Source organism: Camelus bactrianus, chromosome 3, assembly GCF_048773025.1.
Source record: "Camelus bactrianus isolate YW-2024 breed Bactrian camel chromosome 3, ASM4877302v1, whole genome shotgun sequence".
Classification (NCBI taxonomy): domain Eukaryota; kingdom Metazoa; phylum Chordata; class Mammalia; order Artiodactyla; family Camelidae; genus Camelus; species Camelus bactrianus.
The window spans coordinates 107,351,064-107,370,500 of record NC_133541.1 but is presented as its reverse complement, the minus strand read 5'-3'; the positions used below and the strand labels follow the sequence as shown (position 1 = coordinate 107,370,500).

General features: G+C 50.6%; 1 protein-coding gene across 1 annotated transcript in view; it reads right to left on the bottom strand.

Annotated features, from left to right (window-relative positions):
- PPARGC1B (PPARG coactivator 1 beta) overlaps positions 1-19,437 on the bottom strand; it is a 106,514-nt gene that overhangs the window by 22,619 nt on the left and 64,458 nt on the right. The window contains exons 2-4 of the mRNA XM_074360911.1: positions 10,029-10,202; positions 3,555-3,770; positions 163-279 (exon numbers count right to left, since the gene is read on the bottom strand). Of these exons, the coding sequence (XP_074217012.1) occupies positions 163-279; positions 3,555-3,770; positions 10,029-10,202 (507 nt within the window). The remainder of the gene's footprint in view (positions 1-162; positions 280-3,554; positions 3,771-10,028; positions 10,203-19,437) is intronic.

Genomic DNA, 19,437 nt, shown 5'->3' with positions numbered 1-19,437 from the left:
TGGGTCTCAAGCAGCGCCCAGCACATCAGCTTCAAGGGTTGTGTGAGGAACAAGAAGGGAAAGTGGAAGTGAATGACCTTGATACCCTCGAACGAGAACGGAAGGGTGCACGCCCAGCGCCCCCCGGAGGCCGGGTGGGCTTGGGCGCATAGGCAGAAATACCTTGACACAAGGCCGCTGACTTTTGGACCTGAGGCTTGCCTGGCGCCAGATGGTCCCTTCCTTCTGGGTGTCGGAGGCTGAGGTTGGGTACGATGTGGCGAGGAGGAGTTTCTGCAGCTGTGGGAGGAGCAGAGAGAGGAGCTGGGGCTGAGACGCAGCCAGAGACCCGAGGAAGCAAATCTCAGGGAGAAGCCCAGCCCAGAGCTAGCCCCTCAGGACTGACCATGCCCTGATTCCCATCATCACTGTGGAAGAATACTAGGGGGGAACAGTTAGTAACCTAGAACGTGTTCCCAACATATTAAGTACAGAAAGCAGGTTGTCTAACAAATCCAATCACACACAGGGATCCTAATAAAATATAAATCCTTTTCAGAGATAATAACCCAAGAGGAATGAATATCTGTGATTTTGAGAAACCCAAAGAGATCTTGGGTGATGTCTGCCCATTCTACTGTTGAAATATGATGCGTACACTTGATTGGGACACTTTGTATATACTTGTAATACACACACGCGCGCGCGCGCACACACACACGCACATACACCACGCACGCACACACCATCTGGACAGTTATGCCCCACAATGATTCTTTAGTGTAGGATTTCAGCTGATTTCTTTTTGCTTATTCACATTGTTTTGAGAATTAATTTCTTACATTAAATAAGTAATACTTACAAATGGTAATATATATATACCTCTCAAATACTAATGGGTGAACAATTAGAAGCAAGTCTCCCTCCTGTCCAAGGTCCCAGAGGCAACACCTGTTAACTGCTTTCTCGTGGCCCTATCATGATGTGGAATTCGATCATGGAAGAATATATACGTACACATCACCTCCAACTCAGACAGCTGTTTTTACACAAGTGCAAGCACACTACACTTAAGCAGGTCTAGATTTTCTATTTTTTCTATAAAAGTTGCTGAGTCTCTTACACTTCTGCACCTGGAGGGCAGGTGCTCAGCGTATCCCAGCTGAGAGAGCAGGGAGCTGAGTGCGCCTGGGAGTTTCACCAGGGACCCTACCACAGCCAAGGCTGAGAACAAGTCAGGAAGCATGATGGACTTTTGCTATAGCACTGAGTGTTTCCTCGGGGGACACTCCCCCCAGGTCACCCAGCGAGGATTGTCAAAGACCCAGGAACCAGAGGGAAGGCCACTCCCTACTCCCCTAGGAGCTGGAGGACCCACACAACCCTACCTAGACCCTAGACCAACACATGCATGCCTGTGATTCTTTGATGTGGACTGGAAAAGAAAAACCTGGACTACAGGAAAGGGACCTGGTTCTGATCCAGCTCTGCCCCAACTCACTGTGAGACTGTGGGTGAGTCCTTACCCTCTCCCGGCCTTGGTTTCTCCAAGGTGGTATATATGTATGTGTGTGTGTGTATACAAAACAGGGGCAGGCCAACTAAATGAGTGGATCAACTTTTTTTTGGGGGGGGTACTCAGGGGTCCTTCTAGGAATACAACAGAAACTGCTGACCTCAGAAAAAACACAGATATATATGGAGAGGTCCATGGGTCCCTGTCAGTCCAGAGGTGGACTCTCTGGGACCCATGATTCCAGGTTAAGAATCAGGTGTCTGTATAAATTCTCAGGGCCTTTCCAGGACTCTGTTGGTATGCTGGGAGTCTAGATGGTGAGTCTGTTTCCTGTGTGCCTAGCACAGTGCCTGAAACAGAAGTGCAGTCTAAGGCATGAGGGAACAATCAGTGACCAGCAGGGGTCGCTCTCTGCCTCTTCACGGTGTGGCTTTCCAAAGCCTCACACAGAATTCCTCTGGTTACAAACTACTACTACTACGGACTGTTAATTAGATAGCATTTATTGAGCCACTTCTTTGTGCCAAGCACAGTTCTAAGTGCTTTTCATGTATTATCTGCTGTACTCCTCCCAACCGCCTTTGAGATAAGCACTACTATTAACCCCACCTTGTAGACCAGGAAGCTGAGTCAGAGAGAGGCTAGGTGCCTCAGGGCCACACAAGCATTCATTGGTGGGGCTGGCATTCAAACTCAGGCGGTCGGATTCTAGTCTGAAAGGAAGCACGACCCTCATCAGCAGGAGCCACGATGTGGGACTGAACATACCCTGGTGTCCAGCACACACAGGTCCTTACTAAATGTTTTACCCTGCTTTGGGGAACCTAAAGGCAGTGGGAAAGAGGGAAAGGGGTCCTGGACCAGGAGTTAGAATACCTGGGTTCTAGTCTTCACTGGTACCACTGACTTGCTGTGTGACCTTGGGAGAGGCCCTCCCCACTCTGGGCTTCAATTTCCCCAGAGTGCACTTGATGGTCACCAAGGGTCAGTCCAGCTCCAACAGGCTGATTTTCTGGCTGAGTCTTGCCAGCCCCCAGGAGCTGCAGCACCGAGGTGAGGAGCCCCAGACAGGTGACCAAAGCTGGATTTCACAAGTCAGGATATCTGGGCTCCTGGCACCCTTAGCCTGAGTCAAGGGCAACAGCTTTCAGCAACTTCTGAGGTCCAGATCCCTTTGGGTATCTGAGAAAAGCTGAGACCTTCTCCCCAGAAATCTGCAATTCCGTGTACACGTTTCCACATTCCACATACACTCAGCATTTAACTTTTGCTGGTGGAAGTATGAACTGGTCCAACCTCTTTAGAGGACAAGCTAGAAGTATTTGTCTAAACTGAAAAACCACATATCCTGAGACCCGGGAACCCCTTTTCTAGGACTTTATCCATTTGCACGTGGCAAAGGCCTGGACCAGACAGAGACTACAGCACGGAACAATAAAGGAGTTGAAACACGTAAACATCCACCGACCAGGGGACTGGTTAAAGAAGTAACGGCACATCCTTGTGAAGGAACATTATGCAGCCAACAAAGAAGATAAAACAGAGCCACCTCTGCTCATCTGGAAGCTTCCGAGACACATAGTTCACTGAGAAAAGCAAGGTGCAGAACAGTGTATAATGGAGACTCCCTTTTGTAGTCAAAAAGAATAAAGGTGGAAGAGGAAAATCTCGTAACAGATCAGTAACCATGGTTACTTCCAGGGACGGAAAAAGCAAGTGTGAGGTGGGTAAAGAGGTTTGCCTTTAACTCTCCGTATTTCCTGCTTTAATTTGTACTGTGTGTTGTATGTATAACCTTTAGGAAAATGTCTACATGCGATTCCAAGGGTTTAAAACACGCTTAGGGTCAATCCAAGAAATCCCAAAGGGCCTACAGAGTGCAGGTAAAGCCCAGGGAGGCCTCCTGCAGCCAGTCCAGGCTGTCTGCCGTGAACCCTTGCCGGTGATGCCCGGAGGCCCCTGCAGGGGCTGGAGCTAGATTCCCTGCACCCACCATCCCTACCACCAGACACCGCGTCCTAGGCTGCCACCATCACTTCAGCTGGAAACAGGTTCTTACCAGCGAGAGCTCGTCCACCTCAGGGGCTGGGGCGAGGGGCCTCTCCAGGGAGGGGCTGGGGGGCGCAGGTGAAGGGGTAGGAGAAGCAGAAGTGCAGGAAGGTGCGTCTCCATCATCCAGGGCTGGGAAGGCGGCCAGACCCACGTCATCTTCGGGGATGTCATCCAGGGTCTTCGTGAGCGCTGCCAGGAGGGCCTCATTCTCACCGTCGATTATCTGAAGTGAGCAGAAAGGCAGAGAGGGGACACGGCTAGTCAATGCCTTGGGCTCAGTGTCTTTGTGTAGAAATCTTCTCTGTATCCGCAGCTGCACCACCATCACCCTCCCACCAAACCCCCTCAGATCCTCTCAGTTTGCTGGGAGAGCAGATGCACAAGAAATGTGTTACGGACTCCAAGAATCACAGAAGTTTCCATGCAGGCAGCAGGCGGTATCAGAAAGGGCCTGGCCCTGGGGGGTCCCAGCCTGGGCTCTGCTCCTAGGGCTGTGCACGTGAAGGATGTCTGTCCCCTCCTCCAAGGACAGTTGCCTCACACCACAGCCTCCTGCATCCAATCCCTGGACACAGCCCTGAGGCTGGACGATGCCACTGGTAGCCCCAGGCCATTGCAGACCCCTGCCTCTCTGACCCTGGGCCCGGGCAGGTGGTGGAAAGGCTGGAAGCTTCAAGGTGCAACCGTGACAGTGACAACCAGAGCAATAGGAAAACAGCTACCCTTCCCCTGCGGGTTCTCAGGGCTGCCTCACTCACTCACGGGGAGGTGGTTAGTGTGATAGCCTAGGAGCTCGGGCCCTGGAGCTGGGGCTGAATCCCAGATCTCACACTTATCAGCTGTTACAAGATGACCCACTTCATAAGGTTACTGCTGAGGATTGAATGAGTTAACAAATGAAAGTTGCTTAGAAAACAGTGCCCAGCACATAATAAGCAGTTATTGCTCCTTCTTCTCCAATTCCTGTTATGCTGATGATGATACGATGAAGATGATGGTGGTGGTGGGCAATTTCTCCCTCTTGTTCCCTCACACACACGTACTGAATGGCCACTCTGTGCCGGGTGCTGTCTCAGCACTGTGACACAGCGTGCTGAGACTGGTAGCCCCAGCCCTCACGGAGCTTCCTCTCCAGTGGAGAAGCGTTAAACAAGGAGACAAACCAGACGGTTTCAGAGAGTGAGAAAGCCTGAGAGAAAAAGAAAAGGAAGCTGTGATGGAGCATAAGAACATGGTGAAGATTCATAGGCTACTTACAGTGGCCTGAGAAGGCTGCTCTGAGCAGCTAATACTGAAATATAGGCTTGAAAGATGAGATGGTACCAGCCAGGCAAAGCGCTGAGGAAAGAAGATTCCAGGCAGAGGGAAAACCAAGGCCAGGGACAAAGAATCTGGCCAACGAGAGGAACAGAAAGGCTTTGTAAATACTGCCTCAGGTAAGCCCCACAATACCTCTATGGGGAGGGGTACTAGTCTAATCTCCATTTTGCATTTGAGGAAACTGAGGCTCAGGGAGGTTGACTAACATGTCCAGATTCACACAGCAAATCAGGGGCAGAGGTGAGACTTACACGGAGCACAGCACAGGGATGAACAGAGGCACTTCCTTCCCTAATGTCCCAGATCTAGAACACAAGGGTCAGTGTGCACCCTCCCAGCCCACCCACAGACACCAGCCCACCAGCCCTGGGCCACGGAGATCACACTGCTTCTAGGTGAGGCGCCGAGCGCCTCATTTAGTAAATCCTGGCTGCTGGGCTTGTTCTGGCAGGAGTTAGCTGTCACGTGATGCCTTCCCTAGCACTCTTTCCCATCGAAAGTCAGGCTGTTTATACTTTCTTCAGGAAGCTCATCTGAAACACGCATCTCGTGACGGCCCAAAGGCCGCACTAAATCTGTTCCAGGCCTTGCAGCCGGAGTAGCAGCTGAGTAATTCAAAGGCGGGGGGGGGGGGGGGGGGGGGGGGCAAACGGGGAGAAGAGAACAAAGGCATTTGCAATTTTTGGAAGAGTTAAGAATAAAAGAAAGGTCAAAAGAAGGTTTTGGTTGGGCCTGACCCATGCCCTGGGGCTGGGGATCCAAGGGCAGATCCAGGCTCAGGGACTGTGGCTCGGGAAAGCAATGGGGCTCACCTGACGGCTCCCCACCCCCACCCTCAGGCCAGACACCCAACCCTGTGATCCCAACGCAATTTGTCCAGCCTGATGGGGAGTTAAGATCTTGGGACCTGGGACCCAAGGACCACTCTTGGGGCTGACCATGTCGGGCTTAGCCACTGAAAGGGGGATCCTGGGCAAGCAGTTTCTGTCTTCCCTCCAAGCCTTGCTGCTTTACAGTGAACAGGAAGGCGTGTGATCCCTGGCTGGTTTCCCTCCAAGGGTTACTAGGACAGCCGGTCTGGAGGCAGTGTCACAAGGGCTCTGTGAAATGTTCCTGTGCCTAGCTCAGTGCCTGGGGCATGGGAGGCCCAAGGCAGATGTGTTGAATGGAAGAATGAATGAACCAAAAAATGAACTCTGATCACGGGGAAAGGCGGAGATGAGTGTCTCAAAGAACAGGTTCCAGAGGGCAGTTATTCAGAAATGAAGTCATCAGCACTGGTTGGAATGAGGGAGGGTTCCCTTCCTTCACAGGGAGAAGAGTGTGGCCCAGAAATACTCTGAATTATCGCAAATATCAGAGCTGGACGGGCCCTCGGGGATCACATAGTGACCAGGGATGTTAAATTCGCTGCCTGCGTGCTGCTGCTCCCCCGTGTCGATAACCAGTTGGGCCTCTCCTTCCTTCCACACCAGCATCTTTCGTGACACAGCCCTCCAGGCAGCACCACAGATCCCCCTCGGCTGGAGCTCAGGAGGAAGCCTATCTGCCATTCTTTTGTGGGTAGGGGAATGAAGGTCTAGGAAAGAGACTTGTCAAAGTCACACAGCAGGTCGGGAGTGGGTGGGGAGGGTGGTCAAGACCTTACCAGGTGCCAGGCACGGTGCTGAAATGAATACAAGTTGGCAGAGAACCCCAAGGAGCCCCCAACAGGTTAAGTAAAAACAAAATGACTAGCAGAAGGCCTCCCGGCTCTTCCCCTCAGCCCTCTCTGGGCTGCTCTGGCTCTGGAATAGCCAGGCGGGGTTGGAGGCCCTGACCCTAGCTGGGAAAAAGGCCCTTCCTGTCCTCAGCATCATCCCATCGGCACCCTAGGATAACCCAGCACAGGGGCCCCACCACCCCTCTCCTCTTCCCAGGCCCATTAGCCCGGTTCTCCCAGCTCTGCTTGGAAACGGGAGTGCAAATTAATGGAGAGTTAATCAGCTGAGGAAGAGATATTAATAGACTCGGCCCCACCCCCAACCTTCCTTCTCAGGCTGGAGGCAAAGGAGCCTTCAAGAAATCAGAGGGAGAATGCTTCATTCTGAGAGCCTTCATTCTGAGCGAATTCTGAAAGACACAGAAGTCACACTAGCAGGGCCAGAAGAACACTCAGAAATCCTCCGTCATTTGGGGGTTTAACTGGGGTGCAGGAAACCCAGGAAATCAGGCTCCCTTCCCTTTTTTGGGCGGGGGAGGGGGAATGTCAAAGATGCCATCAGAGTCTGCAAGGGCCCAGTGACTCTCTCCCCACAACAGATTAAGAACCACTGATCTAATCCATGCTCATTGCTCACGTGGGGAAACTGAGGCCCAGCCACAGGGAGCTACTTGCCCAAGGCCACACAGCACATGGTGACAGAATAACCAAACGTCTGCTTCCTCCAAAGATACTAAGTTTAGCCTATTGTGGCCCTGGCCCTGGGACCCTGGGCACACAGAGGAACGGAAGGCACTGTCCCTGCCCCCGAGCAGTTGTCAAACCTTGTAATGGTAGCTGTTCTCCACTCTCCCTGTTTCCATGGCAATGGTGCCACCTGACTGTTGCAACACGGCTCAGACACAAGGCAGCATGGCTCTATGACTTGCCACTGGTCAGATGACAGCTCTGTCCCAGCTAGTGGCGGGGGGTGGGGGTGGGATTAGAACCTCTGATTCCTGAATCCCGGCTCAAGGACTTTGGAATGGGTCATGCCTGATCCTCGGCTGGAAAGAAAAATTATAATCAGTTTCTCCATTTCACACATATGATTGAGTCTCTACAATGTACAAAGGTCCCACAAGAGAACAAAATGCTGTCTGTCCCCAAGGAACTTGAAGTCTGAAGGTCACATGCACGCGCGCACATGGGCTGGGAGCCCAGGAGAGGAAGTGACTGACCACCTGCCTTAGAGGAGCTAACAAGAGCTGAGTGTCAAAAGATGTATTCATCTGATGAACATTTGTCAAACCCCAAGAAAGTGCCAGGCTCCTGCAGAGCCCTGGGAATAAAACAATGTACAACACTGTAGTGGCCCCCACGCCCAGGGGGCTGAGGGTGGGGGAGGAGGAATCAGGCACTAATCACATAATCACACACACAGAGGTGTGTAGTGGGTGGAGCTGGCCTTGTCTTGGAAGAGCAGGTGTGACGTGCAGGCCATGAAGGGGAGAGGGGCTGGGTAAGCAGGGTTGTGCCGCTGTCCTAACCACCTGTGAAGATTCTTCTGCCTTCCTTGTGCTAAGAGCCCAAGGGCCACACCAGGCTGATGTGTGTCTGAGTCCACTTCATGCATATAGTAGGATTTTGGCAGAAGCTTGCGAGTGCCTGGCCTGTCTCTGCGTGAAGGGGGCCGGTACAGTTTAGGTGGGGATGGTCTCCACGCAGCATCTAAACCCCTCTTGGTCATCAGCTCTCCATAACCTGAAAACATTTTCTGGAAGTTGGCCCCCTCTGAGGGGACACAGTAGCTTAGTGTAGTTAATTAACTCCATTACTGAGATCAAGAATGGAGGTCCCAAAAGGAGCCAGAACTCGAGCCCAGCCCTGCTGATCCTCATAGGGTTGATGGAGAGGCTATGTGACAGCGAGGGGCTTGGGTTCCTTGGTTAGAGTCTTCACTCTGACCTTTCCTAACTGTGTGGCCTTAGGCAAATTACTTAACCTCTCTGAGCATCATTTTTGTCACCTGTAAAATGGGTTATTAATAGCCTTTTATTTATAGGTTAGAATAATCTTGGGAAAAATCCAACTCCTTAACCCAAAAATCTAACTCATGGCCCAAAGACCCTGCATGGTCAGGCCCCTGCCTAGCTGCCCCACCCCCACCCCCAAGCATTTCCTGCCATTTTCCCCTTAGCCACTACCCTCCAGCCCTGCGGTTCCCCAACACAGCCCACGTTGCTGCTTCGTGGCTAAGCGATCTGCACGTGGCTCCTCCTTCTCATCCTCCCCTGAAGCATCTCCTCTTCAGAAAGGCCTCTCCTGCCCACCCAGTCTTTAGATCCTCTTCTCACTTCAGGTTTGTTCTTACTGTGCCCATGTCACAGGTTACCACTGTTTCTGTGTTAACTGATCCAGGGTCAGTCTCCCCTCTGGACCACAGAGTCCACTGATGATCACGGTGTCTGACCCAGAGAGGGCACTCCATAAACATTTCTAGAAGGAACAACACAGTCCACCAGGAGGACTATTTGTGCTGCTCATGGCACACTGACACAGCATTTGGCACATGGCATTTTGTTGTTGCTATTATTATGATTATATTGCCAGACAGGCACAGGGAACTGTGGCTTCTTCCCCTAATCTTTACAGGGAAACATATTTTAAGGAAAGAATAATAAGTCCAAATGTACCCATTACCCAGCTTCAACGCGGCCAATCTTATTTCATCTACGGCTCTCCACGCCGCACAGCCACACATGCAAGTGCATGCAGAGATTCCTATACTGTGCAGCAAATTGCAGACATCATATTACCCCATATTAGAGGCCTTCTTCAAGGAAATGTCAACCATCACGTGTCTCCGAGGCTGGGAATGGGGGCACACCGGGCGAGAGGCATAGATGTGCACTGCCTCTTTTTAAAGAACCTCCAAGCTCCTACTAAAAAATGGAGGTAACTATACTTATGTCTGTGAGTTGTTAAGAAAATTAAGTGAGTTATGAACAGGGACAGTCCTGCCACAGAGAGGGTGCTCAGCAAATGTGAGTCACTCCCAACATGGTGTCGGCATGGCTATGAAGCTCTCGCTCAGGAGGCTGGCAAACTGGGCTTGAATCTAGCTCAGCTACCGACATGGTAAATCACCCTAGGCACATGACCTAACTTCTCCAAGCCTCAGTTTCCTCATCTATAAAATGGGGGAAATAATCGCACCTGCTTCACAGGTAGGGGATGAGAATTCAGTGATAATACAGGGAAGGGAAACCTTGGACCCACAGCCTGGTGAGGGGGCGAGAGTTGCCCAACGTCAAGTTCAGACTCAGGGCGAGAGACAGGGTCCCAGGAGCTTTGCTGGCAGAAGAGACTTCTTTGCATGAGCAAGTACAGAAAAAGGTGGCTCGGGGCAGGGTCGGGCTTTCAGGGGCAGAGAGAGGCAAGGCGAGGCAGGAGGCGGTGAGGACCAGGACAACCTACCTGGAAGAGCTCCGAGTCGTCGGGGCTGTACTGGCTGGGTTCAGTCTCGGAGTTCTCTGGGTACCACTGCAGCTCCTCAAAGCAGGTAGCGGAGTCAAAGTCGCTGGCGTCCAGCTGGGAGAGGTCGAGCTCCGGAAAGTCAGCGCATAGTTGCTCCTCCCCGGACCCCCCACCCTGAGGAGACAGGAAGGAAGGAGGTGGGTCAGAGCTGAGCTTGGCTAGACCCAAGCAGGGACTCTCTTACCCATGATGCTGCCAGTCTGGACCCCTGGCTGCCTTTGTCCAAGGCCCGATTTTGCCAAGTGAAATGTAAAGATCGGCCTCACCCGCTTGCAAATGTTGAATCTACCAGGTGGTAAGTCAGGTCCTAGCAGTACAAATCCTCCTGCCTGCTGCTCTCTCCCCTCCTCCCCTGCACTCCTATACATCCCTCAAAGCCCTGCCCATGTAGCACCTCTTTTCTTTTACCAGAAATGTTTTGTTGAAAACTTTATTACAACCTGTAAATAGATATCTACTCCTTTATATTACTGCTCCCACATGAGATGGGACTTCTGGAAGGCAACAATCCCTCTATATTAAAAATGAAACAGCAAAAAGCAGTAATAACAAGGGCTGACATCACTGAGTGATTGCTATGTTCTGGAAAAACTCACCAATGTTCCCAGGAATATCTGTAATGTCTACAGTGTGGAAGCCCACCTATCAGTAGATAACAGGTAAGTAAAACTCTAATCACCTGTACCATGGAATACTACACGCTGCTGAAAAGAATGAGGCAGCTGTGTAAGTTCTCCACGACACTACACTGCAGAGTATCAGCAGGTAAAATATTATCCCACATGTGAAAGAGAATGAGGCTCAAGCTGCACATTCCTCCTGATAGTATGGATGAGAATATTGTGCAAACACACAGGAAGAGGTCTAGGAGGCCCTAAACCAGTGGTGGGGGCACAGGAGGGAGTCATGGAGGACTCTGCTAACAGCACCAACTGAATCGGAGCTACTCCAAGTGTGGTCCCAGGACGGGCAGTGTCAGCAGCACCTGGGAACCTGTTAGACATCATGCAGATTCTCAGGCCTCACCCCAGACTTACTGACTCAGAAGGCGACCCCCTCCTCACCCTGGTCTCCCGAGTTCAACAGTTACCAATAGAAAGACTACCTTGCAGAGTCAGAAATAGCCCCGGCTGGGAGGCTGACATAGAAACAGAATACCACAGACACTGCGGGATGGCAGACCTGAGTCATGGTCCCCACTCACCAGCTGTGAAACCGGGCAAGTCCCTTCACCTCTCTGAAGCTCAACTGTCTCATCTGTAAAATGGGACACCACCACCTGCCTCATACAGTTCATATTAAACGAGGCAATGCTCTAGCCTGGCTTGATAAGGGCTCAATAAATGGTAGAGAGTAGTAATGACAAATAAAAAGTAGTAACGGGGGAGCAGGGGAAACAGCTCTGTGGAGAGCGCATGCTTCACAGGCATAAGGTCCTGGGTTCAATCCCCAGTACCTCCAAGCAAAAATGATAATAATAATAAAAACAACAGAGTTTCATGGCAGGCAGAGATGGGTGGAACCTCCTTAGAGAACAGAAACAGGTCTGTGTGACACTTAAGAGAAATAGGTTTTGCCCAGGCCTTTTCCTTAATTGTTCCCACTTACTAGGCCTCATAAATTATGAATAAATGTATATTATTAGCTCAACTTGACACAGGAAAAAGGTTTTTATCCGAATTTGGGTCAAATGTCTTAATTGGCGTTTTGCAAAAATCCTGCACACACGGGCAGCGCCAGGGCTGGGTCCTCCCAAGCGGCCGGTTCCTGCTCTCAGGCCAGCAGCATGGTACCCAGCGAACCTGTCTCCAGGGACACCCCCGACCCTGCCTGCCTGCCCCCCAGCTGCCCGCTTTCTCCAACCCACATGTGTTCAACATCCATGAATATTAAGCACTGTGTCACTCGGGTGAGGATTCGCAGCCGCCTCCTGGGGCTTCCCTCCTCCCCTGCCCAGGGGAACGGTGCAGTGCAGTGGTTTTGCCCGTTCTGGAGAGATGACGGTTTGTTTCTAGTTTCTGACTGTGATGAATAAGCCTGTAATATGTGCGTACAAGTCTTTGTGTGGACATGTTTTTATTTTTCCTTGGTAAATATCTTGGAGTAGAATTGCTGATCACATGCTAAGCGTATGCATGACTTTATAAAAACCACCAAATTGCTCTCCCAAGTGGCTGTATGGGAGTTGCAACTGCTCTATGCCTGCACCAGCACTTGATACTGTCAGCCACTTAAATCTGAGCCATCCATGATGCCTGCAGGCATTTATTAAATGTTACTATGAGCCAGGCACTGTGACATGTAAGACTCAGCTCTTTCCTTCATGAGTTAACATCTAAGTGGGAGAAGAAAACACATAAATATTTCATGACACACTCTGTTAGTACCATGAGGGAACCAAACAAAAGGTGCACTGATGGAGGACAAGAGAGGGAGGGGAATCTACTTAGATGGGGGTCATGAAAGGCTTCCTGGAGGAGCTGACGTCTGATCTGAGACCTGAAGGAGGAGCCAGGCAGTGGAAGATGTGGAGAAGGTTCCAGGCAGACAGGACCCAGCAAAGGCAAAGATCCAAGTGCGGACCAAGCCTAGAGCAGGGCGCACTGACCAAAGGCCAGTGAGGCTGCAGCCCAGTGAGCGAGGGGTGGAAGGGAGAAGAGAGAGGCAGGTAGAGGCCAGATCAGGTAGGGATGGAAGGGATTTTTGGTTTTACACCAAGTGTGATGGGGGTAGGGCCAGTGTTAGAGCAGGCAGATGGGTTAAGTCAGTGTAGCATCCAGGAGAGGGGCAGACAGCGGGGCTGGGAGGACACCACTGGAGGCATGTGGAGCAGGAGGGAGAGCCAGAAGCAGAGACACAAGGATGCCGGGAAGCTGGGGCCCCCCGACCAGCAAAGCCCCCAGCTCCAAGCAATCTGGGGAGCTCTTTCTATTTGTTCCGGATCCTGCTCATTCTTGTATCTTAGAGCAGCCACCTCTGTAGGACCTGCTTCTTGAGTCTTAGAAACAAATTTTAAATTGGAGTTCCAGAACCCAAGACTGGCCAAGAACTCAGCAGCGCTGAGAGGCTGTCCAGGCAAGTGGTTATGGACGATTTGGTAGACAGAGGCCCCGTCAAGAACCAGATAAAAGTTATGGATGTGCGTGCACAATGCATGTGTGTGCAAGGAATTCAGGCTTAACCTCTAGGCCTTCACAGACACAGCTAAGAACTCCCGACCTGCTTGGTCCACCTCCTTCACTTTGCGCATAAGGAAACTGAGGCCCGAGGAAGATAATGGATTTGCTCAGGGTCATCCACGGACTGTTCTTCCCGTCAAAGCCAGGCCACCTCCTTCACAAAACACTCATAAAACAAAGTGGCCATGACTACTGCACTATTGATTACCCAGAGCAGCTCCATACTCTCACTTTGTACCCACTTTGACATAAAATAAAGGACATAAAAATAAAGAAACCTCAGCCTGCAGCCTTGTCGATTATGGTTGAGGCCACTCTCGAGCTAAAACCCATTAAGCACTGCATTAATAGTGATTTCGCTGGCCTTCTCCTTATCTACAGAGACTTTTGAAGGGGTGCCTCGGGTGACCCAGTTCTCTTAGAAAGGTCTGACTTGAAGCCTTCTAGCTCTGTCCCGGCCACCTCCCACAGGCCCCACCAGTGGAGCAGCGAGGTCACAGCCCAGGCTAAGCCACTGCTATTACTAGGCACTTTCTATATGCCAGGAGCCACGCTAAGTGCCTGATATGCATCCTCTCATCACATTTTTATAACAATGCTGCAGGGCACGTGTCACTGTCCCCATGTTACTAATCAGGCAACTCAGAGATCCAGTAGCTTGCATCAGTTTCCCGGTGCCGCCGTGACACAGCGCACAGAACAACAACAGTCTGAGACCAAGATGCTGGCAGGGGTGGCTCCTTCTGAGGCCTCTCTGGCTGGTTTGTGGATGGCTGTCTTCTCCCTGCGCCTGTTGCCAGCATCTCCCCTCTATGCGAGCTTGTCTGTGTCCAAATTTCCCCTTAGATGAGGGGCCACCCTAGTGACCTCATTTTAACTTGATGACCTCTCTAAAGACCCTATCTCCAATAAGGTTGCATTCTGAGGTACTGGGGTTTAGGACTACAAAATATCTTTTTTTTTTTTTTTGGACATAATTCAACCCCTAATACCCAGGATCCCAGAAAGGTGAAGTTGAGATTCAAACTCCAAGTCTCTTCGCTCCTACAAAGCCTGTGCAATCGTCTGACATCCTGCTTCTGAAAGTGAGAAGGAACGTTCCCATTTATTCCCATTTACAGATGAGGAGACAGAGCTTTGGAAAAGGTCTGCGAAAGACCCAAGTCACAGGGCTAGTTTGTGGCTGAGCAGGGACAGGACTGGGGCCACATGTGCTGTGTGTGCACCAGCTCCATGTGGCCCCCACCACAAGTCTGCCTACATCCCTGTCGTGGGGTCCCCTACTCTGGCTGCTGAGCCTTCTGTACCCATTCCTCCAGCAACACCACACCCCTGATCTGAAGGGGCTGTGGCTGCCCCAGGCCAGGCAGATAAAGGCTCCTGGCAGTGGATTAATGGTGCTTCGTCCAGATTCGCATAAGTGGCTTCACTGTGTATCTTGTCGGAAATCGATTCCTTGTTAAGAAAGAATGCAACTTCAGGAAAAATCGGCAGTTCCACTTTCCTGACTACAATCAGCAAATCGCCTAGCTCAGTGTCTGGCCCAGAGCACATTCTCAGAGTTACTGAGTAGAAGGAAGCAGGCGCGGGGAGGGGTGGCGGCACTAATAGAACCTGTGCTGGGCCAGCCCGTACGTACCCACTCTGCATCCTTCAGGGGGTCACCTCCCCTCTCTGGTGCTCACTGACCCCTCCAGAAAAGAGAACATCAAACAGACAGACCCAAAGGAACATTCTTGCTCAAGTATTGATACAATTAATTCTGTACGTACTTAGTTTCTGAGATCCACATAAACTTTGGCAGAACATTTAGGTAGAATAAATGAATGGATTGACAGAGGAGGAGACAAAGGTGCAGAGAGAAGGTCTTTCTTGGCATGGAAAGAGGCCTGGACAAGAAGACAAAGGGCTGGGCCTGGCTTGGCTAATACCAATCCTTTGGGATCAGGACCTAACTTTTTCTGCCTCAGTTTCTATTGACAAAATGGGGATTAAAAAGAAACCTACCTCACAGTGTTCTTACAAAGATAAAATGACAGAGGACAGGAGCCTGGCACGAGTCAGACACCCCATGAATGGCGGTCACAAATACAGTATGTATAGGTGGCATTCACAGCTACGGTCTCATTGGTACCCTCCTAAGATGCAGGAATTGGGCAGTGGTCAATGTCCTCACCTGACTGATGGGAAACTGGGGCCCCTCAGAGGGTCACTGCTTCATGAACTCATCTTCTGACCCATCCCCTCAGTCCTAAACCTACTTGCTCCCTCAGTCCTGTGTTCTTTAACCTCCACCAGCTCCCGGTCCAGCGTTAACACTGCTCGTAGTTTCTCTGGGAGGAATGATCTTGCCCTAACAGCCAGACCATGCTGGCTCTCTCCGGGCTGGCCCAGGAGGGCAGGGAACAGGGCCCCCACCCAGGCCTCCAAACTTCTGTACCACCATCTTGTCTACCTTGGACACCTTCTCTACTGCCAGTGTGGAGCCTCTTCCACTGACAAGAAGTTGTATTTGATGGTTTGGGGCAAGTTATCCCCAAATTACTCTCAGGAATGCCTAGACTGGCCAGGAGATCTGCCAGGGTGGCAGGTACCTGGCACTGGGGTCACATTTCCCGCCTCCGTAACCATGGCTGATACCACTAACTGGTCATGGCTCTGCTTCCTGCTGAGCCCTGAGCCTTCTCAGCATGGAGCCTCAGCAGCCACTGCTAACCCAAGAGACCCAGCCTGGTCTAGACTTGTGACCCTGTGCCTCCACTTGCCTTCTAGGAAGGAAGTAAAGTAAGTACTCAGGAAGTCCCCGCAAAGCCATTTCATTATACAAGTGTTTTCTTTTCTCTCCTCCCACCCACTTCCCTTCTTAATGGTGGCAGCCCCCTGATTTTTCTTGGGGAAGCCATCTCTCCCCTCCAACCAGACAGTGCAGGTAAGCACAGTCTGGCTAATTAAAGGGCCTCATCCTAGTGACCACAGCAGCTGGTTCAGGAGTGGATCAGAGTGAACACCAGGAATTTGCTGGTGCATTTGGACAAGGGTGCTCGGCTGGTTGATTAATTGTGGAGAGGCTGACAGCCATCTCTGCCTCTCCCTGGGAAGTCTGCCTGACAATGAAGAGGCATGGGGAATGTAGGGCCAAGAAGCAGAGAGATGCAGTCCCCCAAAAATAAGTTAAACGCTTGGATCCAGCTGTGCCTGAAGCCAGTCTATTCCCGGTACTCCACAGTAATGTGAGTGAATAAGTCCCCTTTCCAGATTACATACCATTTGGAGTTTGTCACCTACCAATGAAAAAGTTATGATTGATTCATCTCCATACATTAAAAAAAAAAAAGAAGTCTAACCTTCCCACTGTCTTCCAAATTAGTACAAAACTCCTAAAGAGGCTTCCAGGAGAATAGTAGGAAAAGCAATTGATTTTAGTCCCCACAGAAATACTACAGCATTCTCTGAAATAAGATCAGGAGCCACAGACACAAAGTTAAGCTCTAGCAAAAATAAGTAGAAAATGCAGGGACTCTGAGATCAGCCTGAAAGAACAAAACACCCTGAGCTTAGAGATAAATCAGACCATTGAAAGGATCTCTCCCCCAAAACACTCAAGGCTAAGCACCTCAAAAGGTTATCTGAGGTGCCTTCCACACAGAAGCGTTGGCCCCAGGCCCGCTGAGCACAAACTCAGTGATGCTCGGCCCTTTGCAGTGGAGCCCCGAGCCCCAGTAAGGCAGCTGCCTGCTCAGGGCTTACTGTAAGGTGATCCGTCCGACAGAAGGTCACCAGGTCTGGCGAGAGTGGGTCCTCCAGCCCAGAGAGCAAAATGGGTCCAGCGCTCAGAACTGGGCTACAAGGCCAGGCCACACCCAGCCAACCAGGGAGGACGACCAGTTGCCAGTGACCATGGGACAGCAGCTCTGTGCGGTAGGTGGGACAAGAGGATGGAGGAAGTTTGGTCCCTGATACTGTGATGTGCCCGTCGGCCCAGGGACACCTGCCTCAGGATGTGAGGGAAGACTCGACTTGGAGCATGTTGAATTTTTTGTCATTTTAGGTGGCTTTCTGTTACTTGCCAGCAAACCTCATCCTAACCAGGACCTTTCAGGTCTTCGGTACAATAGACGTTCCTCTAACCAGCCAACAGGGTCAACCAAAACTCTCCATCTCCTCCTGTAACAATGCCCATCACTAAGGCCCAAGGCACCTAGAACCTCAGAGATGACCCTCCAGGTCACCCACACAGCTGCCTCCGCGGCTGTTACTATAATCACAAACTTGAATGAAATGGTTTATAAACAAAAAGCATGAGTACAAAAGAAAAGACTGCAATGGATACTAAGTAGAAGGCTGTGGAAGGATTAAAAAAAGTCAAGTTGCTTAAAAAAAACACAAAACCAAAACCCTGCTGTCAAATTACATGTGGGTGAGCTAATGGTAAAAGATGAGGAAGATGTCGGCAAGAACCTGAGGGATTCTGCACTTAGACTGCGTGATGAGAGTCTAAATTCTTAATCCAATGGAATGAATCCCCCATCTGGAAATAGGAGCCCTGGCACTGGGGGTGTGGACTATGCAGGAGAGAGAGCTTGGGGTTTTAGTGCCGGCAGCACCAGCCACCTTACAGCAAAAGACTGGCAACAGGAACGTACATGCCACGTGGCTTCATTAAAACACAGTGCAAGGTGTTATGCTTTATGATTCTGTGCTTTCACTAACTTTTCCCTAGGAATTCCTCTCCCCAGCCCTCCACACCCCCTCCACCCCCAGCTGTAGTTCCCACCCTACATGAGATAAGGTGACTACCGTACATGGATTGCAGCCTGCGTAGCACAGGAAATAAATCTTTACAATGGACTACCAGAACACAGAACCAGGGGGTTAGACGCTGTAAGAGCCTGTTAAAATACTTCTCAAGATGACGCTCTTACTCTGCAGATAAGGAAACTGAGGGAGAAAGTCTCTCCTGCAGCAGGTGTCATCTTACTCAGTCATCACCTTTCTTCTTCTCTGTTACCTGCAAGCAGCTCCTTATCCAGCAGAGATCTCTGAAGAGCTTAGGGATTGTGCCCAGGAGAGGTTACCTGGGGTGGAACGGCTCCTGGGTGTCCTGGCAGGTGGCTGTGCAGAGCCCAGACTCCCCTTTCCTGGCCCCAAGGTCTCAGAAGGCGCCACCAGCGACGCCTACCCTGTCCCCACTGCGGCTGCAGAGATCCTGGCACCTATCGGGGGGCCACCTTTCAGCCGGCACAGGCTGCCCCAGGCCTGGGGAGGTGATGCGTGTTTCGTTTTTGATTTTAAAACAGTAAAAAGTTGAAGTATATTCTGTGACGCCAGTGAGAAAGTGAGTGACGGAATTTCAGGGGCAGCGTCACACACACATTGTGTTTGCTTGTAATTGCAGTCAATTTTAAGCACTTGAATTCAAGGGCCTCTGGAATTCAAAGGAGTGTGGTAGGAAAAATGCTTTGTAAACTGCGAAGCGCGCGCAGGAAGCGGGAACTTGTTGTTAAGACTGGTTGAGGCAGAGCTGGCCCTTGTGAGCTGACACTTGTGAGTTGCAGGGAGTCCCCTAGCCTCTTTGCATCTCCAAAGACCAGCCTCCCTCAGGGAGACGTTGTTCGGCTTGAGTTTCCACCCTGAGGCCTCTGTGCTGGCAGCTCCCTCGGCCTGCAAAGCCTCCTCTCTCTTTCATCTGCGCATGGCTGGTCCTTTCTTATCAGCCCATCCCAGATTAAATGTCCCTCTCACACAGGGCCTTCCTGACCCCTGTAACCGAAAGTGGCTGCCCCTCTCCCTCTTACCCATCACTTGCTGTTAAGTCCCTCAATGAGCACTTTTCATTCTCTGACATTCCCTCCCCCATTTTCTGTATTATTTTAAATTATAGTAAAATACACATAATAAGAAATTTCCCATTTTAACCACTTTTAACTGTGCATTTCTGTGGCATTAAGAATATTCACATTGTAAATGTGACAATAAATATATATGTGTTCGTGTATAACTGAAAAATTGTGCTCTGCACTGGAATTTGACACAACATTGTAAAATGATTATAAATCAATAAAAAATGTTAAAAAAAAAAAAGAATATTCACATTTTTGTGCAACCCTCACCAGCATCCTTCTCCAGAACTCTTCCCCATTTTTCATTCATCTACTTGTATATTGTCCCCG